Here is a 16,372-nt window from a genome sequence, read left to right as displayed (position 1 = left end):
ACCATCATCATCATCATCACACAGCATATAAACCCACTCCAGCCTCCTTTCCAGTGTCAAGTCTTACATTACTTAAACTCTGAGCTGTTTTCCCTTTGCCTGTTTCGCTGTGCCTTGACCTTTGCCTCCTTATTGACCTCCTGCCTTGCCATTGTGTTTTTGACCCTTGCCTGGACTCTGACTACGCTCATGTCTTGCCCCTGCTCATTAAAACATTTGCACATGGATCCAAACGTCTCAGCCTCTTCATCACAGTTCCTTCACACATAACATCTTGTGTCATTTCAGTGTAAAAATGTTTAATTTTAAGGCTTTATGATATAAAACAATGAAACATGTAAAACACTCCATCTAGGATGGAATTTCCTCCAAAGTATTAGACACAATTATATGAAACTTTTTTCAACTTTTAAGACTCTGCAATTTTTAATTAATTGATAAATGATAAATTGATAATTGATACATGATAAATGTGCTTTTATGGTATATTATTACAATTATTATTATTACCCCTAATAGTCCAGAATAATCAGCTAAATTTTTCGTCTTGAGGATCTTTGTAAAGCTCCTCAGAAAGTTGTTTTATTTTAGTCCCAAAAATGTTCTCGAGTTGAATTATGTGAACTGCATTATCTGTATCAGCCACAAGGGGGCGGTCATATCATTAGGATAAACACTGGCTCTCTGAGAACTGAGGTTAAAAGGCCAGTTTTTCATCGTGGGAAAAAATGGTCTAAAAAGATAGTTGTTCTTTATCATTCATCTCTGAAAGAGGTTTGCATAAATGTATAACTTTTACTACTGAGAAAAAACTGTCATCAAAATAATCCTTCTTAAAAATCAAGGGAGAAATCTGAACATTGAGGTGTGAGTAAAACTCCCACATGAATCAGTATCTTGCGTTTTACTCCCACCACCTATTTTAACAGAAGCTAGGAGTAATCAGAACATTACAGCACCAAGCAGAACCCACACATTCAAGCACAGATGGAACCAACAAAGGAAGAAACAACAATGACCTCAAAAACTGCAGACATAATGAAATTCAGGAAAAGGAGAACTTGCAGGACAAGAAAGAAGGGAGTGACAAATAAACAACAATGTACATCCTTATGTGGCAGATGAGTCTAAGGAATGCATAATGAACACAACCAACATTAAATCCAGCAATCCACCAAAACAAAATCTGATCCCCCCCAAAAGACAAATCAGAGAGGGAAAACAGATCTTTGTGGTCTATGTTGTTCAGTGAATGTCTGTATTTTGATTAAACTTAACCACTCCTCCACAAAAGGATGTTAGTGCAAGAAGATCCTCATTCCATTGCATGAACGCTGGATAGTTTGCATCTGCTCTCATAACATCTAGTTATTTAACCTTCTTGTGACCTACATTCCCCGTCAGAAGTTAGAAGAGACTCCTGAGACAACATTAGAATCTTCAAAAACATTTGTTATCAGTCAGGTTTCTACTGTGACATAACCAGCAGCAGCACATTCTCCAGTCTCTGTTTGTGACCCTAAAAGTTCTCTGCTGCTGTGCATTTAAATGCTTAAAATTTCAGCTATAGATGATTATGTGACTTACTGGTGCTGCCATAACCATGGCATACAGATGAATGCAGAAAGTGTAACACCTCTCTACCCATAGCAGAGCTGGGCATGGTGAACTAATGGCCAGCACAGCTACTTTTGAAAGATCCTCTGTCCAGTTTGAATCATCTTGCTTCTTGGCACTATACCTCTGGCAGCAGTAGAGCTGCCAGTCTGGTCCTTGTATGCTTATGTGTTTTTTTTTTTTTTTTTGCAGGCCCGTGGGGATGAGTGCAGACAAACTCGTGCCAAAGAGCTAAGAATAGCAGCCAAGATGACTATGTTCTGGATGTGCGAGTAAAGAAATAGAGAACAAGATGAAGCTGATGTTACATGCATGTGTAAAAATGGAAGCAGGACAGCGAGTACACCGCTGGAGCTCTGGACAGTCTGTGTTGCAGTAACAGAACTGGAATGGGATCAGCTGGATTTGGCCTGGCACTGATTTTGTCACATGTCACCAGTGTCTAGTAACTAAAAATAAATAAATAAAAGGCCAGCAGAAGATGATCAGGCTTATGTTTTATAAAAAAAATTGCATAAATAAATTCACCAAGAATAATTTTATATTAATAGTGTCAACATTTTTAAGGAAAAACATACAATTTAAAAAGTCATAATGAAAGTTGAAAATGTTTGAATGTTACTTCCAAAGCCTACATTTTAGGTTTAAACCTTAAAGAGGGATTTATCATAGTTACATTGTAAATATTTAAAACAAAGTTATTTGCAAATTAATTTATAGTTAAAATGTTGCAAAAAGCACAACATATATACATACTAAATATATGGAAAATCAAGCTGTCAATAATGGCCATTAAGTAAAATGTTGTTTATAAGTTAAATACAATTCTAATTTTCATTTTATTGTCACAATAAAAATTATGTAAATCATTTGCCTCTTTACTTTGAATTGTGTGGGGTTTTTTTTAGGTTTCCCAATTTTTATAGTCATTTCAACGATTCTTCTCTGTTTACTTGATATATTTCTCTTTTTTTCACTTTTTTCACGCCACCCCTGACCTGACCTGAGAAAGAAACATTTTTACTTGCTGGATGCGTTACCTCTATTGACCACACAGTGGCAGTAGTATCACAACAACACTTTTTAAGCGAGAATATTAAAACGAAGAAGTAATTGTTTTTAAAATAAAGCGCCCCGTCTCCGATAGGGATCCAACATGGGGTTGAAAATAATATTAGTCAAATATTGCTTTGTATTTATGCATCTTTTAACATAAAATGTTAAAAAAAATTGCATTTTATTGGAGTCATAAAAACTTTTTCGAATGCCGTGGTTAGCTAAAGGCTAACAGTGAGCTGCGGTTTGTATCCAAATATGAGGACATGTCCGTCAGACGGGCTCTCTTAAACTGTGCTGTGCTTTCACTGCAAGACTCGTGTGTGTTTTATCCGTGTTGTAAAGGCTGCTTTTCGAGAATCCATGCTGAAAAAGAGGACTCTAGCAGGTAAAATACCCCTCTTATGTGATTTCCTGGTGCATCTCTTTTTTAAAATGTCCTCCAGTTTCAAAGTCGCTTTTGTCATCCTCAGATTTCGGTGCCCCAAATGTGGTTATTGGTGTCACAAGGACCAAGTTGATCACAGATATCGCCTGTCGTTGAGAGTCTTACGGGATGGATGCATATTTGGAGTAACTGTGTTTGGAAACAGCCTGAACAAATTCTTTGGTGTTCATGCAAATGAATTACAGAGGTGAGTCCAGAACAACCAAACTCCTACAAATGAAACGAGGCGTCATGCAATGGATTAGCTTTATCCCAAACTTTCAGTCATGGACTCATTTGAGGGCGTATGGATCATTTGTGTTGCAATTACTCAAGAATAAAGGGGGACTTGTCATTTATTGGTATTTATGCCACAGGTTGGTTGAAAATCTGGATGGACCCTTTGATCAACCAACTAAATCAACATTGCTTGTGAAGGCTGTTAAAGACTGCTTCATTGGACAACATTTCATCTTTGGTTTGAAGGTAATATTTAGTCTATTTTCTTCTATTTTAGTTAATAATAATAATAATAATAAACAGCCTTTTACAGAGATGAGGAGGAAACCGCAATACAGAAACCCTAATCTCAGATTTCAGTTAAATAGACTTAAAGCATTATCTGATTTCCCCTTATCATGATTGTCTGCAATTTGAAAAATTATGAAGGGTCAAAGGGCACACACAATAAAAGTGATGTAACTTTCTTTTGCATTCTGACTATTTTTTTCACGCCCAGTCCTGTACGTGGCTGGAATCTGCATTTAGTTTTTTTTTTATTTTTTTATTTTTTTTTTTGAGTTTACCATTTTGGACAATTTTCAGATAATCAGATGCAAACTTCAGCCTTGACTGACTTTAAAAGTGTGGCGGATAAATGCACAGAAAGAGAGGTCACTAAAACTGGTATTTTCTAAAAATCACAATAAACATGAATCAGCTGTTTGAGCTACTTTATTAGCAAGATCCTATAACATTAGACAGCAGGTTAATGGACATTATGCACTATTACTGTGGTGTCTGGGAACAATTGGTGTAATAGATCCATGTTTTGAGAAAAGACTCCTGAGTTTTTTTTGTCTGTTAAAAGCTGCTTTCCTTTTTTCTTTGAAGCCAAAGGCTCTTCTTCTGTTTACTTACACTGTCTTTTTCTGTTAAAAAGAAACTCAGCAGTTTTTTTTTTGTGCTTTGCTAGCTTGGTGGCTTAAATTTATCTTCAAGTGCAGCCGCATTAAAAAAGTAGTGGATGCATTATTAACACATGACTAGTCGACTTGAGGTGAGAATGAGTCTGATGTATTGGGGAGACTCCAATAGCTTTCCAAAATAAAACTTCCATCAGAATCAGATTATTTAAAAAAAAATGGGAAAAATATAGGGCACGTTTTTTTCCTCTGCAACTCGGCACCAACCGTCCCACAGACCAGCACCGGTCCCCAGCCTGGGGACCACTGCTAGAGATTTCCTGATTTGTATGAAAATTCTTTCTTGCACAGCAATTGGGTAAGTCCATGTGCTAAATTGATTGTAAAATAATAAAACTAATATATTTTTTGTCTTCTTACATAATCATACATGTTAGGGTATGTATCTGTCTGCCTCGAAGTTGTGCACCTTTAAATCTTCAGTAAAGCAAAATATTTCGTTAATTTTGATTGGAACACCTTTTTTAAACCATGCTGATTTGAACCAATGAGCTCATATCACTCTTAATCACTTTGCTGAATGTTTATTCAGTAAATATTATAGGTCATATAATAAAAAAAATGAATCTTACTAAATGAAAGTTAGTTTTAACCCAGTCTGATATCGGTAATTTCTATTTTTTCTAGTTTAACGAAACAGGAAGTGAACCTTGGTGTCAAAGGCCACCCTATGACGGCTTCAACAGAGAAGAAAGAGCTCAGTTTATTGCCAGTCAAATGCTCCCCTCTACACCTGGGGGTCCGACTGGCTGCACCGTGGTCAGGTACTATCAGGTTCTTCTGCAGAACGCATCAGAATCTCAGCCTTCTTATCCTGGAAAAAGACTTCCATTTACAACCCCTCTGCTGGTTATTGAACACAATCCAAGTATCAGCGATGATTCCCCTTTCTCTGTCTCTGGTCTGCTCTCCCAGTCATGGCTAAGGTAAAAGTATTATCATAAATCTGTTAACAAACCACTTGTGTGTTTTTACTTCATGGGTAGTCTTTTTTTTCTTTTCTAGATTAGAAGAACAAGACAGCACCCTCACTTTCACCCCGCCATGGGAGCAATCCCTCGGGCTTGTGACCTCGTCAGCAGAGCAGGAGGAACCCTGCAGGACTCTGGATAAAGAAGATGTGGCCACCAAACAGACAGTCGACAGCACAGAACCGCATCTCGTACAGAGAGTTGACGAGGAGAACCACGAAGTAGTGAGCAAAAAAACTCACATTTTTTCTGAGGAGAGCTTTGATAAAACTTTATCTTTTGTACAGTGTCCAAGCTTTTCTGTTTGGGAAGATTTTGGAAACAGCTTCAACACAAACACCTTGCTCACACACCCCCAACCTGAAGTCAATAATTGCAGTCTCACCCAAAATGAGCCTTTCATAGAACAGCAGCACACAGAAACATGTTCACCAAACTTGTTAGCTTGGGAGAATTGTCCTTTTTCTGAGAGTCTTAATGCGTTTTTATGTACAGAAAACAAAGATGCTATAGTTGGTGAGGTAGGGTTGGATTTTAAAACCAGCTTACCTGAACAATCAGAAAAAAATGATCAGGAAACAAGACATTTTCCAGGTGAATGTTCTGCTTCTGAAACGAGAGGCAGCCATTCATTTTTATTGGATGTCACCAAAGTGCCTTCTGTAAACGTAGTTTCTGGATCCAATTTCTCTGACCAAGTTTCTGAAAAATGCCCAAAAACAAATGAACTCAATTATTCCCATAAGTGTGTTGAGGAGGACAGAAAAGCTCATTGGTCTTTAGAAAAGGACAGCTACAACTGCTCAGCTGACCTGTTCAGTGGCTCATTTATGAGCAGTGTGGACACAGATGTACCTGATGTTACCGTGGTAACAGCCGCACATGCTTGCACACTTGATTGTAAGATGGACCGGCACCATTTAAGTAAGAAACTCATAAACATCACCAACTCAACACCCCTCAACCACAAACAAAGAAGTGGGAAACGCAGAAAAAGTTTTAATTCTCTAATAACAGAAGATTTTGACTTTGTTCCTCCTTCTCAGTCAACTCCCGTCATGAAAGTAAAAGCGCTGCCACCACTTTCACGCCCTTGCAGTAAAGGAACAGATAAGTGGACAAAGGAAAACATCACGTTGAGCTTTTTATCCGACAGACAAACTCCAGAAAAAAGGATGAGAAAAAAAGAGCAATACTCCTTTCCTCATGGACCGCAGAGAAGAACTCCAAACCTGGACTCAAAAAAGGCTGTTTGTGATGAAGAGGATGGAATTCTTGCTCCTACTCCTGCTGCTAATTCTCAGCCTAATGGGATACTCAGAGGAAGACGGTTTCCTGAAAAAGGAAGTAGTTATTTTACTTTGAAAAAGTCTCAGGAGGACAGAGATGATTGTAAAAGAACTCTCCTATTAACCTCTCCTTATAGACTTATGGGAGAAAAAGAAAACGGTGGTGAGGCTGTTAATGAGGAGATTGTTGATGAATGTCCTGATAAGAGCCAGATGTGTGACTATTCTAGAGATTTGTTCTCTGATTCAATCTAAATCTTTATTTTTACTGTTGGCATGCTAATCGAGTTAGCTTTGCACCGACTCAAAAGGAAAAAAATGTTTTTCTACTTTTTTGCACTGCAGTCAGTTAAGTAAGTATTGACTAGCTTACATATTTAACTTTGTTGCAGAAAATCAACATTGTCCTAAGCTTTTTAAATTAAATGATTAAGGAGATCATCTTTACTGGTTGAAAATCTAACTTGACAGCAGTTTTATTTTAATCTAAAAGTGAATAAATTCTATAATAATTCCAGGTACATAAAGCAGAACCTTAAAGCTTGATTACAAACAGGTCTCACAAGAAAATTAATATAACTTATCACTGTCATGTTGTCCAAAAAAGATAAAAACAATAACTTCAAATGCATACATTTTTTAAATAACTATACAGACAAATGAATGTTATGTGGCAATAAAAAATCTGTTTTTAAAGAATGACAAGTGATATTTTCAGTCACCAAGATGTCATATTTATTTGGAAATGTAAAGATATTTTAGCATTTCTATGCAACAATAATAAAGAACATTTCCTGAATAACAATGCTATTTTTCTTTTATTTTGTCAAGCTTAGGTTTTAACCAATCTCTTCATAAAGTTTTGTTTCCTAAACTTTTTCCTCACTTAAAGCAGGAATATTATTCTAGAATAAATCAATTTACATAACTTTAAATATTTTACTCTCCATAAAAATATATTTTGTCTAAATTATATGATACAAGTTATAAATAAGTGCAAGATAACGTCAGGTCATTAATAACAATAGAGTAAAATGATGTGGAGGGCCGGGTATGATTACCCGGAGAGCCGGATCTGACCCCCTTGACTTTGATGCGTGACCTAGAGGTATTGACATTTGTGAATATCAGCTGCACCCCTCAAAATGTGGGTTTTTTTTTTTTTTTTCTTTTTTCCATAGCTCGGAACCTTGACCCACAATTCTTTGCAAATCAGCATAAATAGATCAATGCAGTAGTTCTGAAATCAGTTCTGTGTGTACATTTTGTAGCCCCAGTTTTAATGACACTTCCTGCTATCCCTTTCATTGATGATCCTGTTTTAATAAAATAAAAATTTAGGCTTCTAAATGATTTCCATAATATCAGAGCAAATATGTTAACTTTGGAGAACCCACAGGTTCAAATTTGGCCCTGTTCTTCTTTAAATTATCCTTTACAGTATTGCATTTTATTTATTGTTTTTCTTGTTTTTTTTTTCTAAGTTTCTGTTGTTTTTTGTTAGTTTTTTTAATGGTTAGATGCTGTTAACCAAATAAAACAAATTGTCAAATTAGTTGTAAAAGTTCCGACAAATATTGTTCTTAGGTTCTCCAGGGTTAATACTTTGTTTATTGTCCTCAGTAAACATTAAAAAAAAAAAACAAGAGACTTTCACACTTTTTATATTTTTCATTAAATACATTTTCTAAAGCACAGTCTATCAGCATTACTTAACTATGTTTTTTGCTTTAAAATTTTCCCCATTTTTGTTTAAGTTTGGGTTAAACTCACATTTTTGACTTTGTCTTAGGTACTGTTCCAGAACATGATGTTTCCACAAGATGCAGCCTTGTCTGTGACAATGGTAGTCATTTCCCTCTGCATGGTACAGTACGTGAGCTATGTCCCTACATACTGACTGAATGGAAACACTCTAGATTACTATGTGTGCGAGCTTCCATGTGGTACTCTGTGAGAGAGACTGCATAGCTTCAATTCTTAAATCCTTCCAGTGGCTTTCAGCTAAATATAGAATAAAATTTAAGGTCCTACTGACAGTCACCCCGCCTGACAGTGGTCTTGACCAATAAAGTTGCACGCTTAAGTTTTTCTTAGATCTGTAAGGACGTTCCAGCTTGCTGTGGCCAGAATCCAAACGGAACATGAATAAATAGCTTTGGGTCACTGAGCTGCCAGCTGCTGGAATCTGTGTCCCTTGGTCTTGGAACAAATCTGTTCTTTCTATTAAAGCATGTAATAAACTATATTTAGCAATTTAGCCAAAGCACATCATGTTTTATGTTTACAAGAGGGTAGTACAGAAGTAAAAAATCTATCAGTTGTGTAACCGTTTATCCCCTGCATCGCCTGAAATGACCTGGCTCTAATATAGAATGTTTCTAATGCAGAGTTCAGAGCACCAGGTGTTGGGTATTTCACACCTGGGTTGGGGAACTGCAGTGTGCAGTTGGTTTGTTTGTGTCAGCATTTCTTTCCCTCAGTGTCTGTTGGTTAGAAGGAACAGCACAAATCTTTTCTTGAACTCAAGCTGTGTTTTTTATATATCTGTTGTTGTTATAAAAGGATTCACAAAGGATACTTGTAGCTTGCAGCAGTGGATGCAAGGAAAAAATTGTAAAAAAAAAGAAAAAAAACAGCATGAAACTAGATTTGTCTCATAGCTACCTCTTCCCACTCCAATGAAAATTGTGTTTTTAACATGTTCTTGTAGCATTTTTCTCATAATGAAGAACATGTATAAATAATGTAAGATTAAGACTGCAATTTTGAGTATTTCTTTATTCAAATTGTGAAGGATCAGGTTTAATTCTGTTTAATCTACTTGCAAATAGATCCTTAAACGTCTTCATTCTTCTTGTCGTTCTCCCATATTGCTTGCTGTTTTTTTTTCTTGTTTGCTATGATAACGTTAGCTCGGGCTTGTGAGTTGGTGTAAGCTAGCGGAAGAGAGTGTAAACAAATGACTGATGGGAAATTGGAGGAGCTAATGTCTGTGCCAACAGTCCCGCCAACAAACCAGATTCAATATCTATCCTCCTGCTGCGCTGCAGAAAATATGTCTTAAAAAACGACACAGGCTTTTTGACTTTTGCCAAACACTCCATAATCATCATTAAAAAGACCACTTGGAAGGATTTTACAATAGAAAAAATATAGTTGGAGTAGGACTTCAATCGCAGAGTGTTTTAGTTGGTGTGAATTCTGCTTAAAGTAAACAGTGATACTTTGGTGCGTACCACATCTGGGATTAAAAAAAACAGTAAAAAACTACAATTTTTAAGATATTTATGCTTGGTTTACTTTAGACAAAAGGTAGACATGAATAACTTTAAATTTCAATGAAGTTTCAATGGGATTTCAATGAAAAATCTAAATCCACTGAACTACTCATAGCTCATCTCTTTTTGCAAATCAACCTCTAGTGTCTACAAATCAATAGCACAAAGAAAGCTTTATTGCTGTTAATTTCATTAAGAACAAAACCTGGTTTCAGTAATTAGCTGGCAAATGTACAAAGAGCAAATACATTTTGAAAGCAATAAAACTCATAAGTAATCATTTTTTCTGCTAATTCCTCACATTTTTAAATCACAAATAGTTTACAGCAATTAATTAACATAATTATTATTAACATATTTTGAATCAGCCTCAAAGGAAAACTGTGTACAAGGGTGATGGGATTTCCATTACACGGATGTCGGTGAACACGTACTGCTATTCTGTGAGGGAGGAAACTCTGCTGTAACATAAGAGCGCCACTAAGACTAAAAGGCGTGACATGCACATGGTTGGAAGGGTGGAGAAATGACCGATTATGGAGATGTCAACAAAGCGTCAGCTTCAGACACCGGAGAACCTTCTCTGTAGAAGTAAAGCTGATAGAGCTCATGAACTGTCACGCATTAAACGGTTTAAACTTCAAACTTGCTATGCTACATCCCTTGATAAATTCTTCTGTATTAATTTCTTACAAAAAAGACTGTAATTTTCTAAAATATTTTGATAGAAAACACAAAAGCTCCACCTATGAGATCTTTTGAAGGTCTTTCAAGTTTCATTTATGACTGGTCTCTAACCTACAAGGAAGAAAAAAGAAAGCGTGGATAATGTTATGTTATTAACTTTAATTGATAACCAGAGTTGCTGTTTATTGGTTTAATATGAAAGATTTAACAGTACAATCCTCCACTGATGTAAGCGGGAATACTAGATCTGCTTGTTGTAGTTCTGTGTTCTCTCAAAGGCCCACAGCCGGCCGGGGTCAGTCCCCCTCCATAACAGGCAATGGAGATTCTGACGTTGGTGGCCAGCCCTCCTTTTCAGCAGCTGACCCCCTACGTCATGTGTAGCTCTCAATATGAAAAGCGTGTGATTGTTTTCCGAGTGAGACTGTGTGCATAGATAGAAAACTGGTACTATATATCCATCCGTGGAGCTTCATGAAGGACCATTTCTCCACTGAACCCAGAGGACGATAGTGGATTTTACTTTTTCTTGTCCAGCATGGAGGTAAGAAACAAGATTTATTCTTAACAAAGTTGTTTTAACTGTGTGTTAAGCTACTATTCACAGGTTAACAATAGCTGATTTTCATTGGTTTAATTCAGTTGTAAGTTAGCCTTAAAAGATGGATTTTATTTTGTAACTGTTGGCTATGAATGCAAAACAACAAACTGGCAAATCAAAATGATTGTTTCTGTACTGTTTAGTAGGATACATTTAAAATATAGAGGCATGGTATCCTCAATAATTCAGTGCAACAATCTAGTTTCTGTAAGGCAGACATTCTATGCAACAAAAACAAAATTCAGTAACCAATAAAATCCACAGACAACAGCAACTACGGAAACTATTGCAATCATGAACCTTTGACTGTTAATTGTATGCCTGTTCTGCATCTATTGTCACCAATATGCTTTAGAAGCATCATGACAAGCTTTTGTTAATTTGGATCTCTTTTATTATAACAGCATCAATTGTTTGGAATCACACTAACAGCCAAAGAGAGAACTGCTCTAACTCTTAATAATTGCTGTACAACATTTAATTGCTTTTCAGTTATCACATGTTTCGTAAGTAGATTTATTGTGTCTCTTTAAGATTCTAAAAAAATAGCAAAGATGATGTTTAAGTTATAATGTAATGCCATTATACAGTTAAATTAATTCATAACTAATAGAGGTGGTTAAATTTTAGATGGAGATTGATGCTTTTTTTCACATACTTTGTTATTTTGACTCTCCAGGTGGCACCCTGTGCACCACATGTTGACCTCCATGCAACATCCTTGTTAAAACACCTAAATCTTCAGAGGGAACAAGCTCAGTTTTGTGATTGTGTTCTCAGACAGAGACAAGGCTCAGGTCAGCTTTATCCAGCACACAGGTAAGGTGGTTTGCAAGGAACACTAACAATGTACAATAATTCAACATGTGCAACACAGTCACTAGAACTGACGTGTTTGTGTTCATGTTGGCTTACAACCTGTTTCTTTGGGTTTCCAGGTGTCTTCTAGCAGCTTCAAGTCCAGTATTAGCATCCATAGTGTCCTCTTCTGGCGTCCTGGTGGAACTGCAGGATCCACGTCTGCCAGATTCTGTACTTGCTCATCTTCTTGATTACATTTACACTGGAGTTTTGCCAGACAGGCAAGAGCAATACTCCAGACTGCTCGCTGCTGCCATCTATCTGGAGATGAATGAACTGCAGGACGCTCTAACAGCATTTTGGAAAAAGACTGAGGGCAATGGCGCAAGTGATCGAAGTTTTTGTCACGGAGCGAAAATATATGAAAACACCCATATGGAAGCTCTGAGGATCAACAATGATCCTCAACCATCAGCCTTCACTGAATCTCTTATAGGATCCAAAGAAACAAGTGGCCATGATTCTGCCAATGTGGAGATGTTTGAAGGGTGCAGCCAAAGAAATTACATTAAATCAAAGGATTTAACACAAAATATATCTTGCAATGCTGGAATTAAATCCTGGAAGAGGAGCACAGATAAAGATTTGCTGAAAACATCTGACAAGTGGATCAGTTCTTCAGTGTCACATCCACGCTATGGTGCAGTCCCTGTCATCTGCCACAGCAGCAGAGCTGATGTCCTCCGGCTGGCTGATTCACCTTTATCTCCTTACTTTCCAGCAGCCAGCTGCAAAGTACCTGCCTCACACTCGACTAATGGATACAAACGGAGCACAGGTGAATGTGTTACTGGTAAACATACATACCAGAATGAACAGAATCAGGAAACCGTATACAACGAAAAGAACATCGCAAGCACCAATCCTCTTGTTACTGATCAGGTTTTCACTATTGTTGGAACAGATCAGGGAATAACAAGTTTTTCTACTAATACGGGCTGTAATGATCATGATCATTCTGATTTACTGCAGCTTAATCCAAAATTCCACATAGGCCATTTGGCTTCAGTAAAGACCGGTTTGAATCAAGGAATAAAGCACAAAACTGATGAGGATTTTGGGGATTTCCCCTCCAAACATCAACATTTAGACCTCTATAATATTGACGTCTCTCCGACAACGAATGCAGTGGAGGGGCAGTCAGACTGGAATAGTTCAGCTCAATGTCTCAGAAAGGGTCCAGATGCCGACAGTAAGTCTTGTCTTGAGATAGAAGTAAAAAATGAGCACAGTTACTCCAGCAGGTGTCTCACAGAGAGAGATACAAAGGAGGGTAACTATGATCCTTTTGATGGTAACCAGAACTCAGATACAGATCCTAGAACTCAGAAAATCAGAAATGATAAAATTCCTAGACACGAATATGACTCTGACAGCAACTTTAAATCTTTGGAAATCAGGAGACACAGTTTGGATTTGTGCCCAACAGTTTCCACCACAGGACTGGAGTCAGATAATCCCTCAGAGCAGGGAAAACTAACTCAGACTGTAAAGTCATGCTTAACTTTAGCGAGCCCAGAAGAAAATGTATCTGATTTTGATCCGTCTAATCAGAAATATTTTTATTATTCCTGCCTACAAAAAGACATTGATGTAATTCACAAAACCTTTGGTTTCACATGTGGTTCTTCTGGCCACTCGGATCAATCAGATGATTTGAGTGATGGGTGTGAGGCTGACGTTCTTTTCATTTCGGGCCAGAATTCTTTGAAGCATCACTCTGATACAGATAATTCTCAGCAGGATTTTTTGCTGGACACAAATACAAAACCTGCTGAGAGGAATGGACACGAAATAAAGGATGTTAGTTCCAGTGAGAGTTACCAAAAAAATCAAAGGAATAATGGATTGTCTACTGAAGAGGTTAAACTAAACTTCACCCGGAAAAGCCCCAACTACCAGACCGAAAGTTTTGAGTCTGTCACTAAAGATCAAAGCAGCAATGAGTCTCGGACACTTCAGGGAAGTGATATGACAGAGGTTTCCAAACTAAATGAAGATGAGAACATCAACTCAAAGCCAGTGTCAACCTGTTCAAGTCTGATTGTGCCTAGTTTTGTTCAAGTGTCTGTCCAACCGACCTTGACTGCATGTGTATCTTCCAGCTCGTCAGGCAACATGCCAACCGAGAAGCCAGCTAGTGCCTCGTCTCCTGCTCACCACCCTTTTCAGTGCTCTCTCTGCGATCGTTCCTTCAGCCAGCGAGGCTCTCTAAATCGACACGTACGGAGCCACCTGGGTGTACGGCCTTTTTCCTGCCCCTTTTGCACCATGACTTTTTCCCGTCAGTACCGTGTCACGGAGCATATGCGTGTTCACCAACGCTGCGCACTTGGAACTGACTTTCAAAAAAACAGATGACTCTTTTTCTATTTTTTTAAGGACATTAAAACAACATGAGCTGATCCTCTCATGGTATGAACCTTCCCAAAGCTTGTGCACACATTTTTCCTGAGATTTTTTTTTTTTTTTTGAGTCTGCAAAGTGGTTTGTTTGGTCAATTTCAGTGAAAAACGTCCTAGATTTGTCATGAAAATGTTGTGGTTTAAGGGAGGAGATTACCTTGTACAAAAGTGTAAAAAAAAAGTTTGCAAATGCAAATTGCAGTGGCAGCGGTACAGGAGGACAAGGGGCCCCACAATTGCCGAATCAATTTTCGAATCAATCTTTTTAACCATTGCAAAAATAAGATAAAACATTTAAAATAAAATAAAACATTAGTAATGGTACAACTGTAATAGTTTTTTTTAATCTTTTCATCTATAATTGTCTTTCACTTTTTTCACCCTGCCCAGGTTTTTCTGTTCTGACAATAGCCAGTCTGACAATAACCCCTGACAAATTTTGATAATAACTACAGATACTGGCAGCTACTTTATGTCAAATATTACAAAATTCCCAGTAACACTACTCACGTTGCACCAAATTACTGTAAATATCCACCAAGTAAAAAATTTAGAACGTAATTTTAGTTATATATTTAGTCTTTCCTGAATATTGTAACTGGATATTTTTGATATTGTAAATAAGGTCCAAAAGCGATTTTTAGGTTACCTACATATAGCAGCATTACAGATTCATAACATTTTTTAATTGCTTTGCTCTTATTTCGTATTTCATTCATTAACCTTAGTCAGATTCATGTTTTGCAATCCAATCGTTTTATTATCAGTGTACCTCCATTCCATTTTCATTACATTATTGGACTTATAAGCCTGTACTACTACCTTTTTTTTTAAACAGAAAGTGTCACTACGAATGCCCATATTCTTCTCTTTAAAGGAGGTTGCAATGCATGTTGTGAGTTTGCTGTGAAGTCTTTGCACAAAGCAAAGACACAAAGGTTGTGTAAATGCTCATGTGTTAAAGAAACCACACCTCTGAAAGGGTGGTTTGCTTGCAGAAGTGCATCAATAAATGCCTAAAGATGGGAAATATGTCTTGACTGTCAGACAAATGATCAGGAAATGTCTTAATTTTATAGTTTATAAATTGTTCACCACTCTATAAAATAACGGTGGAAAGCTAATGATTCTATCAGGATTACAAATCAATTTTCTACTTTTTGAAATGCAGTTAAAGAAAATATTGTTTTAAGGAACTTGCAAACACTGGTACAAAACACTTAAGATTAAATAAGAAATATAAATTTATTTTGGAAAAAAAAAGAGCAAGCAAGAAAGTAGTAAGTAATTTGTCAAAACTAATAAGGATTTTAAATCCTTAGGTTCAAACGGCAGTTGTATGGGGGACACTGACACTGATAGATCTTGACATTGGAGTTCACCTTTAATATCTTTGGAGGTTGTTCTGGGTTTTTTGGACACCAATGGTCTCATTGGTCTTTTCAGTTTGTCACAGATTTGTCCTTTTGTCACGTAGTTGACTGGAGAGTCCTGTGGACTTGAACTGACAGGGTGAAGATAAAGAATGTGCTGTTCCAAAAATAAATAAATAAACTGCAAAGGCAGTCCAAACTTTTCATAATCATTTTCAAAAGTTACTTTTCAGCACATCCCGTCAGGGTTCACCACAGTGAAACAACTTTCACTGAATTGCACGGGTAGTTTGGCCAGCACAGGCTTAGTTTAGTCCCTTTGTGACTACAATATTATGCAGTAGGCATGACAGGTCTTAGGATCCACACTTAAAAAGATTTGATAAAATAGAAAAAGACAGTATTTTTTATATTCCCTATATTATTTGTTTTGAAGTTTTGCAAATTTGTCTCCCTTCCTAGGAAGGGAAAAAGGAGTGCAAAAGAGATTTTAGAAGGAAAAAGAGCTAGATGATTGAAAACATTGTTTTCAAATATTAAACAGTTTCTTTGCAAAGCGGATATAAAACATTTCCTTTGCAGGCTTGGTGATCTGTTTA

General features: G+C 37.0%; 2 protein-coding genes across 4 annotated transcripts; both read left to right on the top strand.

Moving 5' to 3' along the window:
• The first annotated feature begins 1,502 nt into the window (after positions 1–1,502).
• ddias (DNA damage-induced apoptosis suppressor) lies at positions 1,503–8,825 on the top strand. Of its 2 annotated transcripts, XM_024296302.2 has the most exons (6): positions 2,396–3,061; positions 3,147–3,308; positions 3,478–3,586; positions 4,933–5,231; positions 5,311–5,500; positions 8,358–8,825. In XM_024296302.2, the coding sequence occupies exons 1-6, from the start codon at positions 2,940–2,942 to the stop codon at positions 8,463–8,465; spliced, it is 990 nt and encodes a 329-aa protein (XP_024152070.1). In that variant the 5' UTR covers positions 2,396–2,939; the 3' UTR covers positions 8,466–8,825. The 2 variants fall into 2 exon arrangements, with proteins under 2 accessions (XP_024152069.1, XP_024152070.1); XM_024296301.2 differs by lacking the exon at positions 8,358–8,825 and having other exon boundaries at positions 1,503–3,061; positions 5,311–7,370.
• Positions 8,826–9,336: 511 nt separating this feature from the next.
• LOC112160294 (zinc finger protein MSN4) lies at positions 9,337–16,328 on the top strand. 2 transcript variants are annotated; one of them, XM_024294720.2, is made up of 3 exons: positions 9,337–11,077; positions 11,814–11,953; positions 12,073–16,326. In XM_024294720.2, the coding sequence occupies exons 1-3, from the start codon at positions 11,072–11,074 to the stop codon at positions 14,354–14,356; spliced, it is 2,430 nt and encodes an 809-aa protein (XP_024150488.1). In that variant the 5' UTR covers positions 9,337–11,071; the 3' UTR covers positions 14,357–16,326. The 2 variants fall into 2 exon arrangements, with proteins under 2 accessions (XP_024150488.1, XP_024150487.1); XM_024294719.2 differs by having other exon boundaries at positions 9,337–11,953; positions 12,073–16,328.
• The last annotated feature ends 44 nt before the right edge of the window (positions 16,329–16,372 follow it).

This window comes from Oryzias melastigma, linkage group LG3 (assembly GCF_002922805.2).
Source record: "Oryzias melastigma strain HK-1 linkage group LG3, ASM292280v2, whole genome shotgun sequence".
NCBI classification, from domain to species: Eukaryota; Metazoa; Chordata; class Actinopteri; order Beloniformes; family Adrianichthyidae; genus Oryzias; species Oryzias melastigma.
Note: the sequence above shows the minus strand (reverse complement) of the source record. Positions and strands in the feature narration are given on the sequence as shown.

What these genes read in the sequence shown, in the direction of transcription:
- ddias (XM_024296301.2), top strand. Translation starts at nt 2,940, where the DNA reads ATGTCCGTCAGACGGGCTCTCTTAAACTGTGCTGTGCTTTCACTGCAA. An exon ending in CATGCAAATGAATTACAGAG is followed by an intron (nt 3,309 to 3,477) that starts GTGAGTCCAGAA and finishes TTTATGCCACAG; the next exon opens with GTTGGTTGAAAATCTGGATG. An exon ending in CTCTCCCAGTCATGGCTAAG is followed by an intron (nt 5,232 to 5,310) that starts GTAAAAGTATTA and finishes TTTCTTTTCTAG; the next exon opens with ATTAGAAGAACAAGACAGCA.
- LOC112160294 (XM_024294719.2), top strand. Translation starts at nt 11,775, where the DNA reads ATGCTTTTTTTCACATACTTTGTTATTTTGACTCTCCAGGTGGCACCC. An exon ending in CAGCTTTATCCAGCACACAG is followed by an intron (nt 11,954 to 12,072) that starts GTAAGGTGGTTT and finishes TTGGGTTTCCAG; the next exon opens with GTGTCTTCTAGCAGCTTCAA.